The sequence below is a fragment of the Podarcis filfolensis genome (assembly GCF_964270895.1).
Source record: "Podarcis filfolensis genome assembly, chromosome: 11".
Lineage (NCBI taxonomy): Eukaryota > Metazoa > Chordata > Lepidosauria > Squamata > Lacertidae > Podarcis > Podarcis filfolensis.
The window spans coordinates 30,474,254-30,486,347 of NC_139613.1; the positions used below are offsets into that span (position 1 = coordinate 30,474,254).

The following is a 12,094-nucleotide window of genomic DNA, read 5'->3' on the forward strand; positions in this document are numbered from 1 at the left end:
ACCCTCAGGCAAAGGTCTTTGAGCCCACTGGTTTTGACAGTAGCCACCTAGCATAGACACTCAATGTGCAGTTAGTATGGAAAGTGAATATAGAATAAATCCTACTGAACTGAAAGATTGTTCAGTTTCTAAGCTGTCCATTCATTTTTAACCTTGAGGAGCTAGTTTCCTTGAGTGTTTCTTAATAAGATTTCTTAATCTTCACCATAAGTTCCTGGGGCAGGGAACAATAGTTATACTAATTGGTTTGTTTTTATTATTACATTCTGTACATCAAACGCTATATATCCCAGTTTACACCATTGCTTTGAAATGTCATAAAGTTACTTTGACTATAATCCCTGCAAGTGAAACAAAATTGTTTATTTCTTTAGTTTGGTTTATTTATACTCTTAAAATATTGTTCTTAATCTGAAAGGTAATGGAGTTTGTTTTTTTACTAATGTGTGTGTTAGTATTACATATATTTGGTAACATATTGTTACGAATGTACTACTGTACTTTTTTGTTAGTATTAAGGAATGTGTGTACTTTGGGGGGTGTCTATCTTAACTGTTGGATTCTGTATAATTAGAAGTGGAGACAAAACCCAACTGTTCAAGGATCTTGAAGAATTTCCCTTAATAAGAAAGAGGAAGGATGAGATTCAGGAAGTTCACTCTCAGATCCAGTTACACCTTCAGGATATACGAAGAACGCTAAATTGTCCCTCTAAGGATTATGTTACAGTGTCAGGACAAGCAGTAAGTTAAATATTTGCTTCATATTCTTTCTTGTTGTATTTGCCATCGGTCATATTTTGTTCAAGTGTTCATTTGTCAGCAGACAAAACTTCAAAGACTAGAACCACCTAAGCTGCTGGGAATTTTGTATTTGTTCCCATTGACCTGGGTTAATCAAAAGGGCCTCCCAAGCACTGCATGAAGAGGCACATTACCCACAAGTGGAGAGACTAGTTTATATTAAATTGGGATATTACTGCAGCCTGCTTTCAGTCAGAAAGTACATTCCCCTCCAACAATGATATTGTCCAGTGATCTGACAAATCCAGCCAATCTCTGCCATATAGCTATTATCAACTTTCACACATAACGGTTGAGAGAGTATTCTCCAAGAATCTTGTTGGCTTCTTCAAGAGAAATTCATCAGACCGATGTAAGAGTAGCATATAGATTACCAAATTAAAGCTTGCTTGAGCACAGATGATAATAAATTATAGTGCAACTGAATTGGTTAATTAGTGAACCTATACAATATAATAAAGGATTCAGAGACAATAAAAAGACAAAACAAGGGTAAGACTGCCAACCCATCTTCAAAAGTGAGAAAATGATCCTCTTACTCATCTTTAGGTAGGCAGGTTATATGCTGTCAGAATAAATAATGCTTCTGCAAGCTAAAAAGCTTAGAAATGTTTTCCCCTGATATTGTATTGATATGCTATATAAAAGAAATGAAGTGCATTTTTTGTGAAAGATCATTTGGATTTCTTGCTAGTAGAAAGGTAATCTTTACTGCTGTTTATGCTGCTTAAATGTTTTGAATGGAATGCAAGGACAGCAGCTAAATACACAATCCTTTTCAGTCAGTTTGACAAAAGATGTGTGATTTGTATGATGACTACCAAATGCCAAATTATACATAACATTGACTTGCCGTATCACTTTGCTACATTGATTTTCCTAGCCCCCATTTCTGAACCGGACACCTGTTTTCCAACCAATGGGCTGACTTGCAACCAATAGAGCTGCATTAACTCCAAATCATTTTTCCTGCTACTGTCATTCTAATCCGAGATATTAGATACAGTCATATATAAAGAGATTATCTTCTGTTGATAAAGCTTTTTTTTCAAGGGTAAACAAAGAACAAGTGAGATAGATATAAGCTCAGCCTCTGGCTTTTGCATTGAGAATCGTTTTTAAAAGTAGGTAACACTTGATACCCACTTTGCTGCCCTGGGCTCCTTTGGAAGAAGGGTGGGATATAAATCCAATAAATAAATAAACAAACACACTTTTAGCTGTACAATCTGACATTATAACAGATAAGTTAAACTGTAACGTAAGTAGTAACGAGGTAGCATGGGAAGAAACTTGACTAGGATATTTTACATAACAATTTGTTGGGCCATCTATTGATGGCTGCAGTAATCTCAGTGGCAAGATTTTGGTATTTTGCTATAAAATATTAGGACTGTGGAATGTTGTAGTTCAAACAACAGGGTTTGTACAACTTAATTTTTCTTTATGTGAATGCATTATATGTTTGTATCTCGCTTTTCCTCCCAGGAGCCCATAGATTGTGAATTGATGAAGGGTGGGATAGTATGGAATAAATGAGAACAATGATAACAATAATAGTAATGCAGAGATATTTTAGTTTCAGATTGAAGTCAAGAACTCACTTTTATCTTCTGTACCATATGATTGGATTAAAGTTAGCAGGTATGTAAAGATAATGTAATTTGCAATATGATTACCATTAATTTTATTTACGTTAATGATGAAGATGATTTGCATGAAAGCACCTTAAGGTTCTGAATGGTGGGGTTGGATGAATGTTTTTAAATACACCTTTGCAAACTATAAATCAGTATCTAATACTCTTAGGTACAGTAATCAGTCTTGGCATCAGCACATGGCAAAGGGGGCATTTCCAGGTTTCTACACATGCCAGTACAGCCCACTAGGGATGTTGCTTTAACTGGTCCTATGGACACAGAGGTCCCCAGCAGCGGCCAGTCATCCCTTCAAGCTAACTTCTTGGTTTGCCTGACGGTGGTCAGTTTACTTGTGGTCACTGTGAGTCAGCCTCATTCCTGCTTGCCTGCTGGCTTACTTGGTGGCAGCAGCCCATTGCAGGATCACCACTATCAGGAAAATCTCTGCCCAGTAAGCACTGCATCACAGGGAAGTGGTGAGACAGTTGCCAGCCTCCTGCCATGCTCACTTTGCAGGCTTGTGGACCAGTCAGCACTATAGTGGAGTATTGCCATGAGGAAGGGTGTAAGATGCAGGAGCCATGGGGAGTCTGTTAAGGACCGCTCGAAAGCTGTAGTCAGGCCTAACAGTAATATATCTGTAGGTGCAGGAATTCCATGTATGTCTGCAGTACTTTACTCAGTCACATAATGTAGTCAGATGCCTTACTAAATTCAGGGCTATTTTCCCATCAAAAGAATCTGACATATATTTGGACAGCTGTGTTCTCATCTTAGTTAATACGTTTTTCTACTTTCATGGAGCTTCCATTTATAATGTGTGGATGTTCATAATGTAACATAAAGTTTGAGGTAGATAAACTGATTTCCTTCTTCCTTTTATTTTTTATACTGAGAATGCAGTCCTGTCATCTGTTACGTGCAGGTACATCCCATAGACTTCAGTGTGACTTTGCTCACACTAATTCACAGCGAGGAATTAAAATCTTTTATTACTACTTAAATATTTTCCCTTTAAAAATAGTATGTACATCTCATAACAAGTTAAACGTCGTAAGCTGAAATGGATCTGATGTTAAAGCAAAAGATAAATATTATAACATACATGATAACTAGTCTTCCGGCTGGTAATTTAATCTAGGACTGAATTAAAGGCTGAGGTATTTCACCCAGTCAAACCATCCTCTGGAATTATATTCTTGAAATGTTATGCTAGATCACAAGGACTTTGTTTACTAATTGTCATTGGACTTCTTTGCTGAATCAGGGTTACCAAAGAAGGGAGGGAATATGTATTTTACACAGTAAGCAGTAGAAGCCTATTTCTGAATAAATTTGATTTCTCTAAAGGTCTCTTAGCATAGAATTGATTGATTATTTTGATTTTAAAAAATAAATTGAATCTAGGAGCATGTGCTCATATCAAAAGCTCATCAAAATGATAAGAGTACCAATCAAGAAACTATCATGAAAAACAAAAGGTTCTTGATCCATGTGCTGCATGCATTGGGCAATCTTCCCGTTTTGTTTCAGTGTCTTGTGTTTGCTGGTTTTGTGTTTCAGAAGCATATATGTAAGTGTAAGCAGATATAAAGAACTCTTTCAGAAGGAGCCTGGTGAATTGTCTGGGAACACCAAATGCTGTAATATTAGTGAAGATAAACAAGTGTAGTCTGGATGAGAAACTGCTGCCCATATAAGAGCAGGATATCCATGTCACAATCAAAGAATGGGGGCAGGGAGGGAGCTGTTTCAGGTTCATAACATGCCACCGATGTGAATATCTGCATTGAGTATATTCAAGGCCTGGGTGCCTTGTCACAAGAAATAGGAAATCACTAGTAACTTTCTGTGTCTGTCAGTTAGATTTCAGTGCTGTAGAAAGAAAGGTCAGTTGGTTAGAGTGTGGTGCTGATAAGATCAAGGTTGCAGGTCTGATCCCCGTATGGGACAGCTACACATTCCTGCATTGCATTGCAGGGGGTTGCACTAGATGATCCTCAGGGTCTCTTCTAACTCTAGAATTCTATTCTAAGATTCTATGTTGTGTGTTCTGTTACATGTCAACTTTCAAGGACACAGATTGGAGCATTTTTTCTGGCGGGGGGGGGGAAATGAGTAGGAACTCTCCCCCCCCCCGCCCGCGATTCAAAATATAATACAAAAGAACAGTTTTTAGTGGTAGCATAATTATTATTTTTCTCAAATAGAACTGCAACTTGGCTTAGAGAGTCTGTGGAAATAAAAGTAAATGCAAGCTATCTAGATTGCAGCGAGAGACGCTGTCTTTGGCCTAAAAACAGGTAGATAAAGGTTTTAAGTTGTTAGTTTAGAAATACTTGAGATGTCTGAAAGGCCTCACTAAACATTACATACAGATCTGTGCAACTGAGCTGGGACAACTGCTCCTTTTTCATTTTGTTTTTGAAAGAGCAGTTTTGAAAAAGCAACAAGAAAAAGAGAAATAGTTGAAGAATGATTATCCTTTCTCTTTTGGGAAGTATGGAAACATATGCAGCACTTACTTTCTTAGCAACACTAAGCTTGTTTAACTGCTTTCACAACATAATATGTATATTTTATAGTTTATTTAGAAAATGAGATTGTAGTATTTGTACAATTAAGAGGCCATAAAATTAATGAGTCACACTTCAGGGAAAGCCTTCTGAAGCAGAAGTGTTTTCAATAGTTGCCTAAATATCAAAAGACCAGGCAGTTGTCTAAACTCAGGTCATATAACTGATTCCAGAGGACTGGAGCTGGAACAGTAAAAGCCCAGTTTCTAATGCATGCTAAATGCACCTCTGGGGAGCATATGGTACTCTCAGCAGTGCCCAATCTGAGGACCGAAGGCTACAACAGAACTTGGAATTACTTCCATGTACAAATGTGAAGATTCCGGGGGGGGGTTGTTTCAAGGACTTAGAAAATGACAACCACCCAACTGAAAACTTGTAAATTTTGGTATCACTGAAAAAGCTCTAATCAAATACTTGGTCATTCTAAATATTGTAGAATGAATTAAATGCTTTTAAGAAGCTCTTATGTAAGAGATTCTACATATGGCTAAACCAGGTAGGTAAACAAGATGGACCAATGCTACATCTTTGTCTAGCATCTCTCTCCATGCAGCCTTCAATACCCATTCCTCTTCATTTCTTTTTATCCTGCTTTCCTGAAAAAACTTAATGTAAAGTTACAGTGCTGTGTAGATTTAGTTGTTGGTACATTGTGTTCACAATAGGTAATTGTGACTGCTTCTCACGTTGCATTTTGACTATAAGAAGGGAACCTCCATGAAGTAAAAGTGTGTTTTTTGTTGTTTGATGCACAATGGTATGTTTACTGCAAGTAAAGTATTTGAGCAGATATGAGCAGCAACTGCTTTGTCAAGAACATTTCCACTTCAGATAGTATGGATCACTCTCTCTTTCTTTACCTCTGTGCAGAAAAAAATTAATTTGTGTACTGGTCCTAAAAAAAGAACTGGTCTGATTTTTGCATATTGCTACATAACTGATTGCTTAGTAACCTTGATTTCCTATTTGGTTTTCTCTTATAGCACAAAAGCAGTCAGCCGCTTCCACACTCCTTTTATTGTAGAAAATTACAGGCATTTGAATCAGCTACGTGAGCAGCTAGTCCTTGACTGCAGTGCTGAATGGCTACACTTTTTAGAGTGAGTTTACAAATTCAGTTTTTTCTATTGAAATAATATTATAAAGTAAGTTACAAAATATAACTATAAAGCTTACAATTTGTATTATTATTATTATTATTGAAGCGTCTGATGTGTAGTTTGCCTTGCTTATAGGCTTACCTGAACTTCGAAAGGTGGTTATATTTAAAATAGAGGCAGTACTTTAGAACTGCCACGACCCATTTGAGTACTTCTGTCACATTTTACAGTTTTTATAAAGTAAGTAAAGGGTAGCCTAATTGGTCATAGGAACACCAGAAGCTGCCTTATAAGTCAGACCAGGCTTCCTCAACCTCGGCCTTCCTGATGTTTTTGGCCTACAACTCCCATGATCCCTAGCTAGCAGGACCAGTGGTCAGGGATGATGGGAATTGTAGTCTCAAAACATCTGGAGGGCTGAGGTTGAGGAAGCCTGAGTCAGACCATTGGTTCATCTAGCCTAGCATTTTCTACATTGACTGAGATCACCCCTCTAGAATTTCAGGTAGATGATGGAGTTTGAACCTGGAAACTTCTGTATATGTGAGCTACAGCCCTTCTTGAGATGATCCACCTGAAATAGATGCTAGTGTGTCTCTAGTTACAGCAGTGCACTCTAGTAACCTAAGATAATCAACAGAATTACACCAAAATAGGACTGTCCCTAAGGAGTGCAGGATCCAGAGCAGATTACACTATGTGTACCCCTTCATGTCCTTCCTGTCTCTGCTGTTGTTCCTCTTCATTGTAGTCGGGGATCTCTTCCTCTCCCCAGCTTACTTTTTGCTGGTAATGGAGAGGGTTTGCCACTACTTTAGCAGACGTGATCTTCCCCCTACCTCCTTACATTTTTTCCTCTTGTTGCTGCTGTTGCAGTGGCAGTGCTGGCAAAGCCCTCCACCTCCCCCCTTTCTGCCTTTCTCTAGAAAGGGCAGAGGTAGAAAGCCTTGCCAGGCAGATGGGGGGGGCAGTGGTGCTGTTGGCCATGGGCACTAACTGTGAGGCTCAGAGCAGTTGTCCCTCTTTGCCTCCTGACGAACAACACAATAGCACAATAGCAAAGTCAAAAGAACTTCCAGCTTAAGAATGTGACATTTCTCTAGCAAAAGACTTTTAGAATGTCATTAGGAAATTAATTATAGTGACAGACTGTCCGCCTCTTTCCACCAATGGCACTGTTGTACCCAGACAACTTCTACAACAGTTGAAGAAAAACAGCAGCTATGCCTCAGGACCATCACTCATGTATTGCTGGCAACACTTAACATATTCTTCCCCCCTAATGGCAGAGAGGAGCTGCCAGAAGAGCTGGGTAACACAGCTCTACCTTAGCACAGAGTGCTGCAGATCAATATGAGGTAGGTTCTGCTCTTGAACAAAATCTGCAATGGTACAAAGTCTGTTAGAGAAGAAAGCATGAGGCACTGGTATGGTGGGGTGGTGCCATTCCAACAGCCGTGTTGCTCTTGCACTGGCAAGAGTGCAGGATTGGCTCCACTGGTGCACCCACACAGCCCTGACTCAGCCACTGCTTTGCCAGCTATTCCTACTCCTGCTTTCTTGCCTAACAAATGGAAAGTTTAGGCAATCTTTAGTATGTAAGTCTGCAGCCAGGGCCTGTTGTCCCTTTTAGTTTGTGTATAGCGTCTACCATCAATCACTTGGCTTGACATGCTACAAAAGAAGAATGTGTCACCTGATATCACTAATGTCTTGCAGTAGTAATTCATAAGAGGAGGGCAAATACTTATTTTAATGCGATAAATTCTTCATCTTTTGGCAGTCCTCATTACGCTGTTAATATACCCTTTCCACATGGTCTAATTTAATTTTGTTTGTCCTTTAAAGAATAGTCCCAACCAGAGTGTTTTCTCTCTCTGTCTCGGCCTGTGTGTGAGTGAGACAGAGACAGAAAGACAGACACACACACACACAGAGAGAGAGAGAGAGAAAAAGAGAGAGAGAGAGAGAGAGAGAGAGAGAGAGAGAGAGAGAGAGAGAGAGAGAGAGAGAGAGAGAGAGAGAGAGAGAGAGAGAAACTCTTCTTGGTACAGAGTACCAGCACCTTTTTTTTCTGCCCATGGCAGCCATTTTTTGCTGACACCCACTGCACATATATGAGTACCAGCATCTCTTTTTTATTTTCAGTTTTACCCCCAAAAAGTGCTGGTCCAAACCTTTATATAGGAACTTTATACAGCAATATTTTAAAAGACTATCCTGTGCTGCCACTTAGTTCAACATTTTATTCATATTCATATTTTATTCACGTCTTTCTCCCCCCCCCCCATTTACCTCTGTATAGTGATTTTAACGACCATTACTACACAATATCTAAAGCTGTGGGTCACCTAGCAACTGTGGACTGTATATTTTCCCTGGCTGAGGTTGCCAAACAAGGAGACTACTGCAGGTAATCACTGTCTAAACAACAGTAGAATATTACGGTTAGCTGTGTTGATTTTTTTCACTAGACTACAAAAACGAGTACTGTCAAACGTATGTTTGTCATATTTGAGGACACATAGTGATGCTTCAAAAGATTAGACAGTGTAGTTTCTGGGTAGGATGGATTGATTTACATTTCCTATAGATTGTGGCCTAATTGATTCAGTTTCAGAAAAGCAAGAGTCTGGTTTCAGATGCCTCACCCCAAACTCCATCTAACATGCTGTAACATAATTTTCTTTTCAGACCTGTCATAAAAGATGGAAGGTCAGAGATAATGATAAAAAATGGGAAGCACCCTGTGATTGATGTGTTATTGGGAGAGCAAGAGCAGTATGTTCCAAATGATACACATTTATCAGTAAGTATGGTATAGGGAATCAAAATATATCATGACACCATGTTTTTGGTGTGGATTAGCCCCCTAACCCCCCCCCCCTCCGTAGACTAAAAAGACACTGAACGTGGTTTCTTAATTTCATACTGTGCTTGGACTTTCAAAAAGGTTTTGACTGGGTACTAAGTACGGTAAGCTTAACTGTCATGGAATAAGAGGAGGGGTCCTTCTGTGGGCCAGGAATTGGTTAAGTAGCAGGAAGCAGAGATTAGGAATAAGTGGGCTACAGGCATCTCCCTGTTTATGCAGGGGTTATGTTCTGAGACACCACATGTGTTGGTGAAATCGTGTAGAATTGAAACCTATTGAAAAAGCAAATAGGGGATAGCTCAGTGTGTGGCAGCTATTTCATGCTAGGGATCATTGGGAAAGGAATTGAAAATACAGTAAAACTGCTAATATCAAAATGCCATTATACAAATCTATGATGTGGCTGCATTTGGAATACTGTGCACAGTTCTCTAGACCATTTACAGTGTGAGAAACTGGAAGTAGCCTGCAGTGACGTGAGAGACAAATGGTATCATTCCCCTACAGTGAGAATCCAACTTAGCATGGAACTTAACCCTTCCTGGGTGGAGGAGAGGAGGAAGTCATTTTTGTCTCAGGTGACAGCTGAGGTGTGGGTCATGCCTGATATTTTTATGTCATATGTATGTCTCTCCCAGTTTGCTACCTTTTGACATTGATTGCCAGAAGACCTATTGGTACTACATTATTATGACTGAACAGCTGGTTTTGTGTGGAGTGTCTTTATGTCTTTAATATGTATCTGGGAAGTGTGGAATGGGGATGCCAGGGGTAGCTTGACCACAGTTGTTTATGCATTAAAACCTCAAGGTTGGATTACTGCAGTGTGCTCTGGGTGGGTCTACCCTTGACATTGGTCCAGAGGTTGCAGTCCTGGAACTGTTAAATTACTTGCTTCTGAAAAGTATTTTAATGATAGTTTCCCTTTCTCCAGGAAGACGGTCAAAGGGTAATGATAATTACTGGACCTAACATGGGTGGAAAGAGCTCTTACATAAAGCAAGTTGCATTGATCACAGTCATGGCACAAATTGGTTCCTATGTACCAGCTGAGGAAGCAAGAATTGGTATTGTGACTGGTATATTTACCAGGTGAGATGTCAAAGCTTCATGTTTTAAAGATAAGTAATCTTGTAAATTATAATTTCACTTCATAAGACATTTCTTTTAAAATATCATTTGTGTGTGCTGATTGGCTCAGTGTATAGCTTCGTTCTTGAAATGAAGAGCAGGTTTCTAGCTCTCAATGTCACTGAAAAAGTTTGGAAATATGAAGATGGGTTATGCTTAAAGGCTCAGATTCCACATTGGGCTGTGTATCCTCTACCTAGGGAACACATTTATTTACTTGTCATGTCTCCTCCTTTTCATGGCCACATGTTTCTGTCTCCCATTTACATCTCATCATTTCATCTGTTTTGTGGGATGGTCCTATTTCCTGTGAGAGTTACCTTGTGGTAGCTGGAAACTGTCACCAAAGGTTCCTAATGACCCACTTCAACACTCAGTTAGATCTTTGAGCCATTTTTAACTCCCCAATCAGGAATGGATTTGTGATTATGTGGAAAATCAGCTTGCAGCCAACTTAATTCATTGTTTGAAAGTAATTTAACAGTAACTGCTAAAGTGATGTCCTTGACACAACTGCCCACCTCATCAGATTCCAGGATGTTTTAATTACATGACATTTCTGTCTGTAATGATCTTAAGGAGTATGCAGGTTCTCTCATGACCAGTGTGCTAAGCAATTCAGACCTGCTTACATAATTCCCTGCTGCATGATGCAGCAATTTGCTTTGAAACTAGGATTTCCTTAAATGCTGTTTGTTTTCAGAGTTTCAGTTTATGAAGTTGCTAATGATTATCGCTGAAAATTCATATTAATAATTTAGGGTTATAGCAAGTAATCATTTCCCCCCTTTGTGCTTTGATGTGTCCGTTGAGTGTATTTTCTTGTACAGGCTATCTAATCTAAATGTAGAAGTCAATTAAACAATGCTGCCCCTGTTGCACATCATCTAATGGGATCAAAAACATTCTGGCAGCAGTGATATACCTCTTTTGTAACTTTAATAAAAACAAAGCATATTTTTATGTCTGATAGGTGCAGACACAAAAATCTGAAAGATGTGTTTGGTTTTTTAAATTGTCTATTGAATTTAAAGTTTGATAATTGTACAAAATGCTTTATTCTCTGGAATGTGATTTAGTTGGCTCAGGAGTTATTGAATTGTTTCCAGGTAGAATTTGCTCTGTGCAGATGAGTCTCTTATCAACACTTGAAATAAGTAATTAAATTGGATCTCTGCACAATTTGCAATGTGCAACTGTATTGCTGCATGTGTAAGAGTGGGGAGAGATGAAAAATTATAATAATTTGGGTGACAAGGGACCTCATCTGCTACATGTATTACTAATAATTGACTAGAGACCTGGAAGAACAACCATAATCCGGGAAAACATACAATATTTTGGAGTAAATTAATACTAGAAAATACCTTTTTTTACTTCTTTGGAATTATTGGTAACTAAAAGAAAAACTATGAAGTATTAACAAATTGGTTGTCGTTGAGTAGCATACTAACTGAAGACATGCCTGGAATTTGCTGGGGATTGACTTCCAGTGCCTTGTGTTGGTGGCAAATTGGTTTTGTCTTGGCAGCAGTGAACTAACACATACATCATTCCTGAAGTACCTTTGCCAGCAAAGTTATTTTCAAAAGCCCAATATTTTTTAAAATGCATTTAAACACAGAGCAAGTAATAAGAGTATATTAGTGATGAGGATTAAATGTATTTATTCTAAGTAATATTGTACCTTGGTGCTATATACAATAGATGCCAAAAGCAAGTTCATTTCTTATCTAATGGTTTTTGTGTATCATTTGGACCACTTATCACTGTTGGACCAGAGTAGAATTGTTATTTATCATGGACAAAAGAGATTTGTTTTTACAGCTGCTCCTGAAAATAGCTAAAAGATAAAGGCCACTTCTGCTAAGGAAGTCCTGGGAAAAAACTTTCCATGAATGTAATTAGTTTAACAAATGGTTAGGGTGCAACACATACGGCAGTATACATCTGCATTGTTGTCTAG

The 12,094-nt window shown here is 38.6% G+C and overlaps 1 protein-coding gene and 1 long non-coding RNA gene across 4 annotated transcripts in view; one reads left to right on the forward strand and one right to left on the reverse strand.

Moving 5' to 3' along the window:
• Window positions 1-12,094, forward strand: part of MSH3 (mutS homolog 3) — a 69,402-nt gene that overhangs the window by 52,983 nt on the left and 4,325 nt on the right. For all 3 annotated transcript variants that reach the window (XM_083577358.1, XM_083577356.1, XM_083577357.1), the window contains 6 exons: window positions 575-743; window positions 2,383-2,447; window positions 6,006-6,122; window positions 8,428-8,535; window positions 8,817-8,931; window positions 9,932-10,089. In XM_083577358.1, the coding sequence (XP_083433484.1) occupies window positions 575-743; window positions 2,383-2,447; window positions 6,006-6,122; window positions 8,428-8,535; window positions 8,817-8,931; window positions 9,932-10,089 (732 nt within the window). The remainder of the gene's footprint in view (window positions 1-574; window positions 744-2,382; window positions 2,448-6,005; window positions 6,123-8,427; window positions 8,536-8,816; window positions 8,932-9,931; window positions 10,090-12,094) is intronic.
• LOC310745259 overlaps window positions 1-12,094 on the reverse strand; it is a 153,947-nt gene that overhangs the window by 1,885 nt on the left and 139,968 nt on the right. The gene's annotated exons all lie outside the window — the stretch shown is intronic.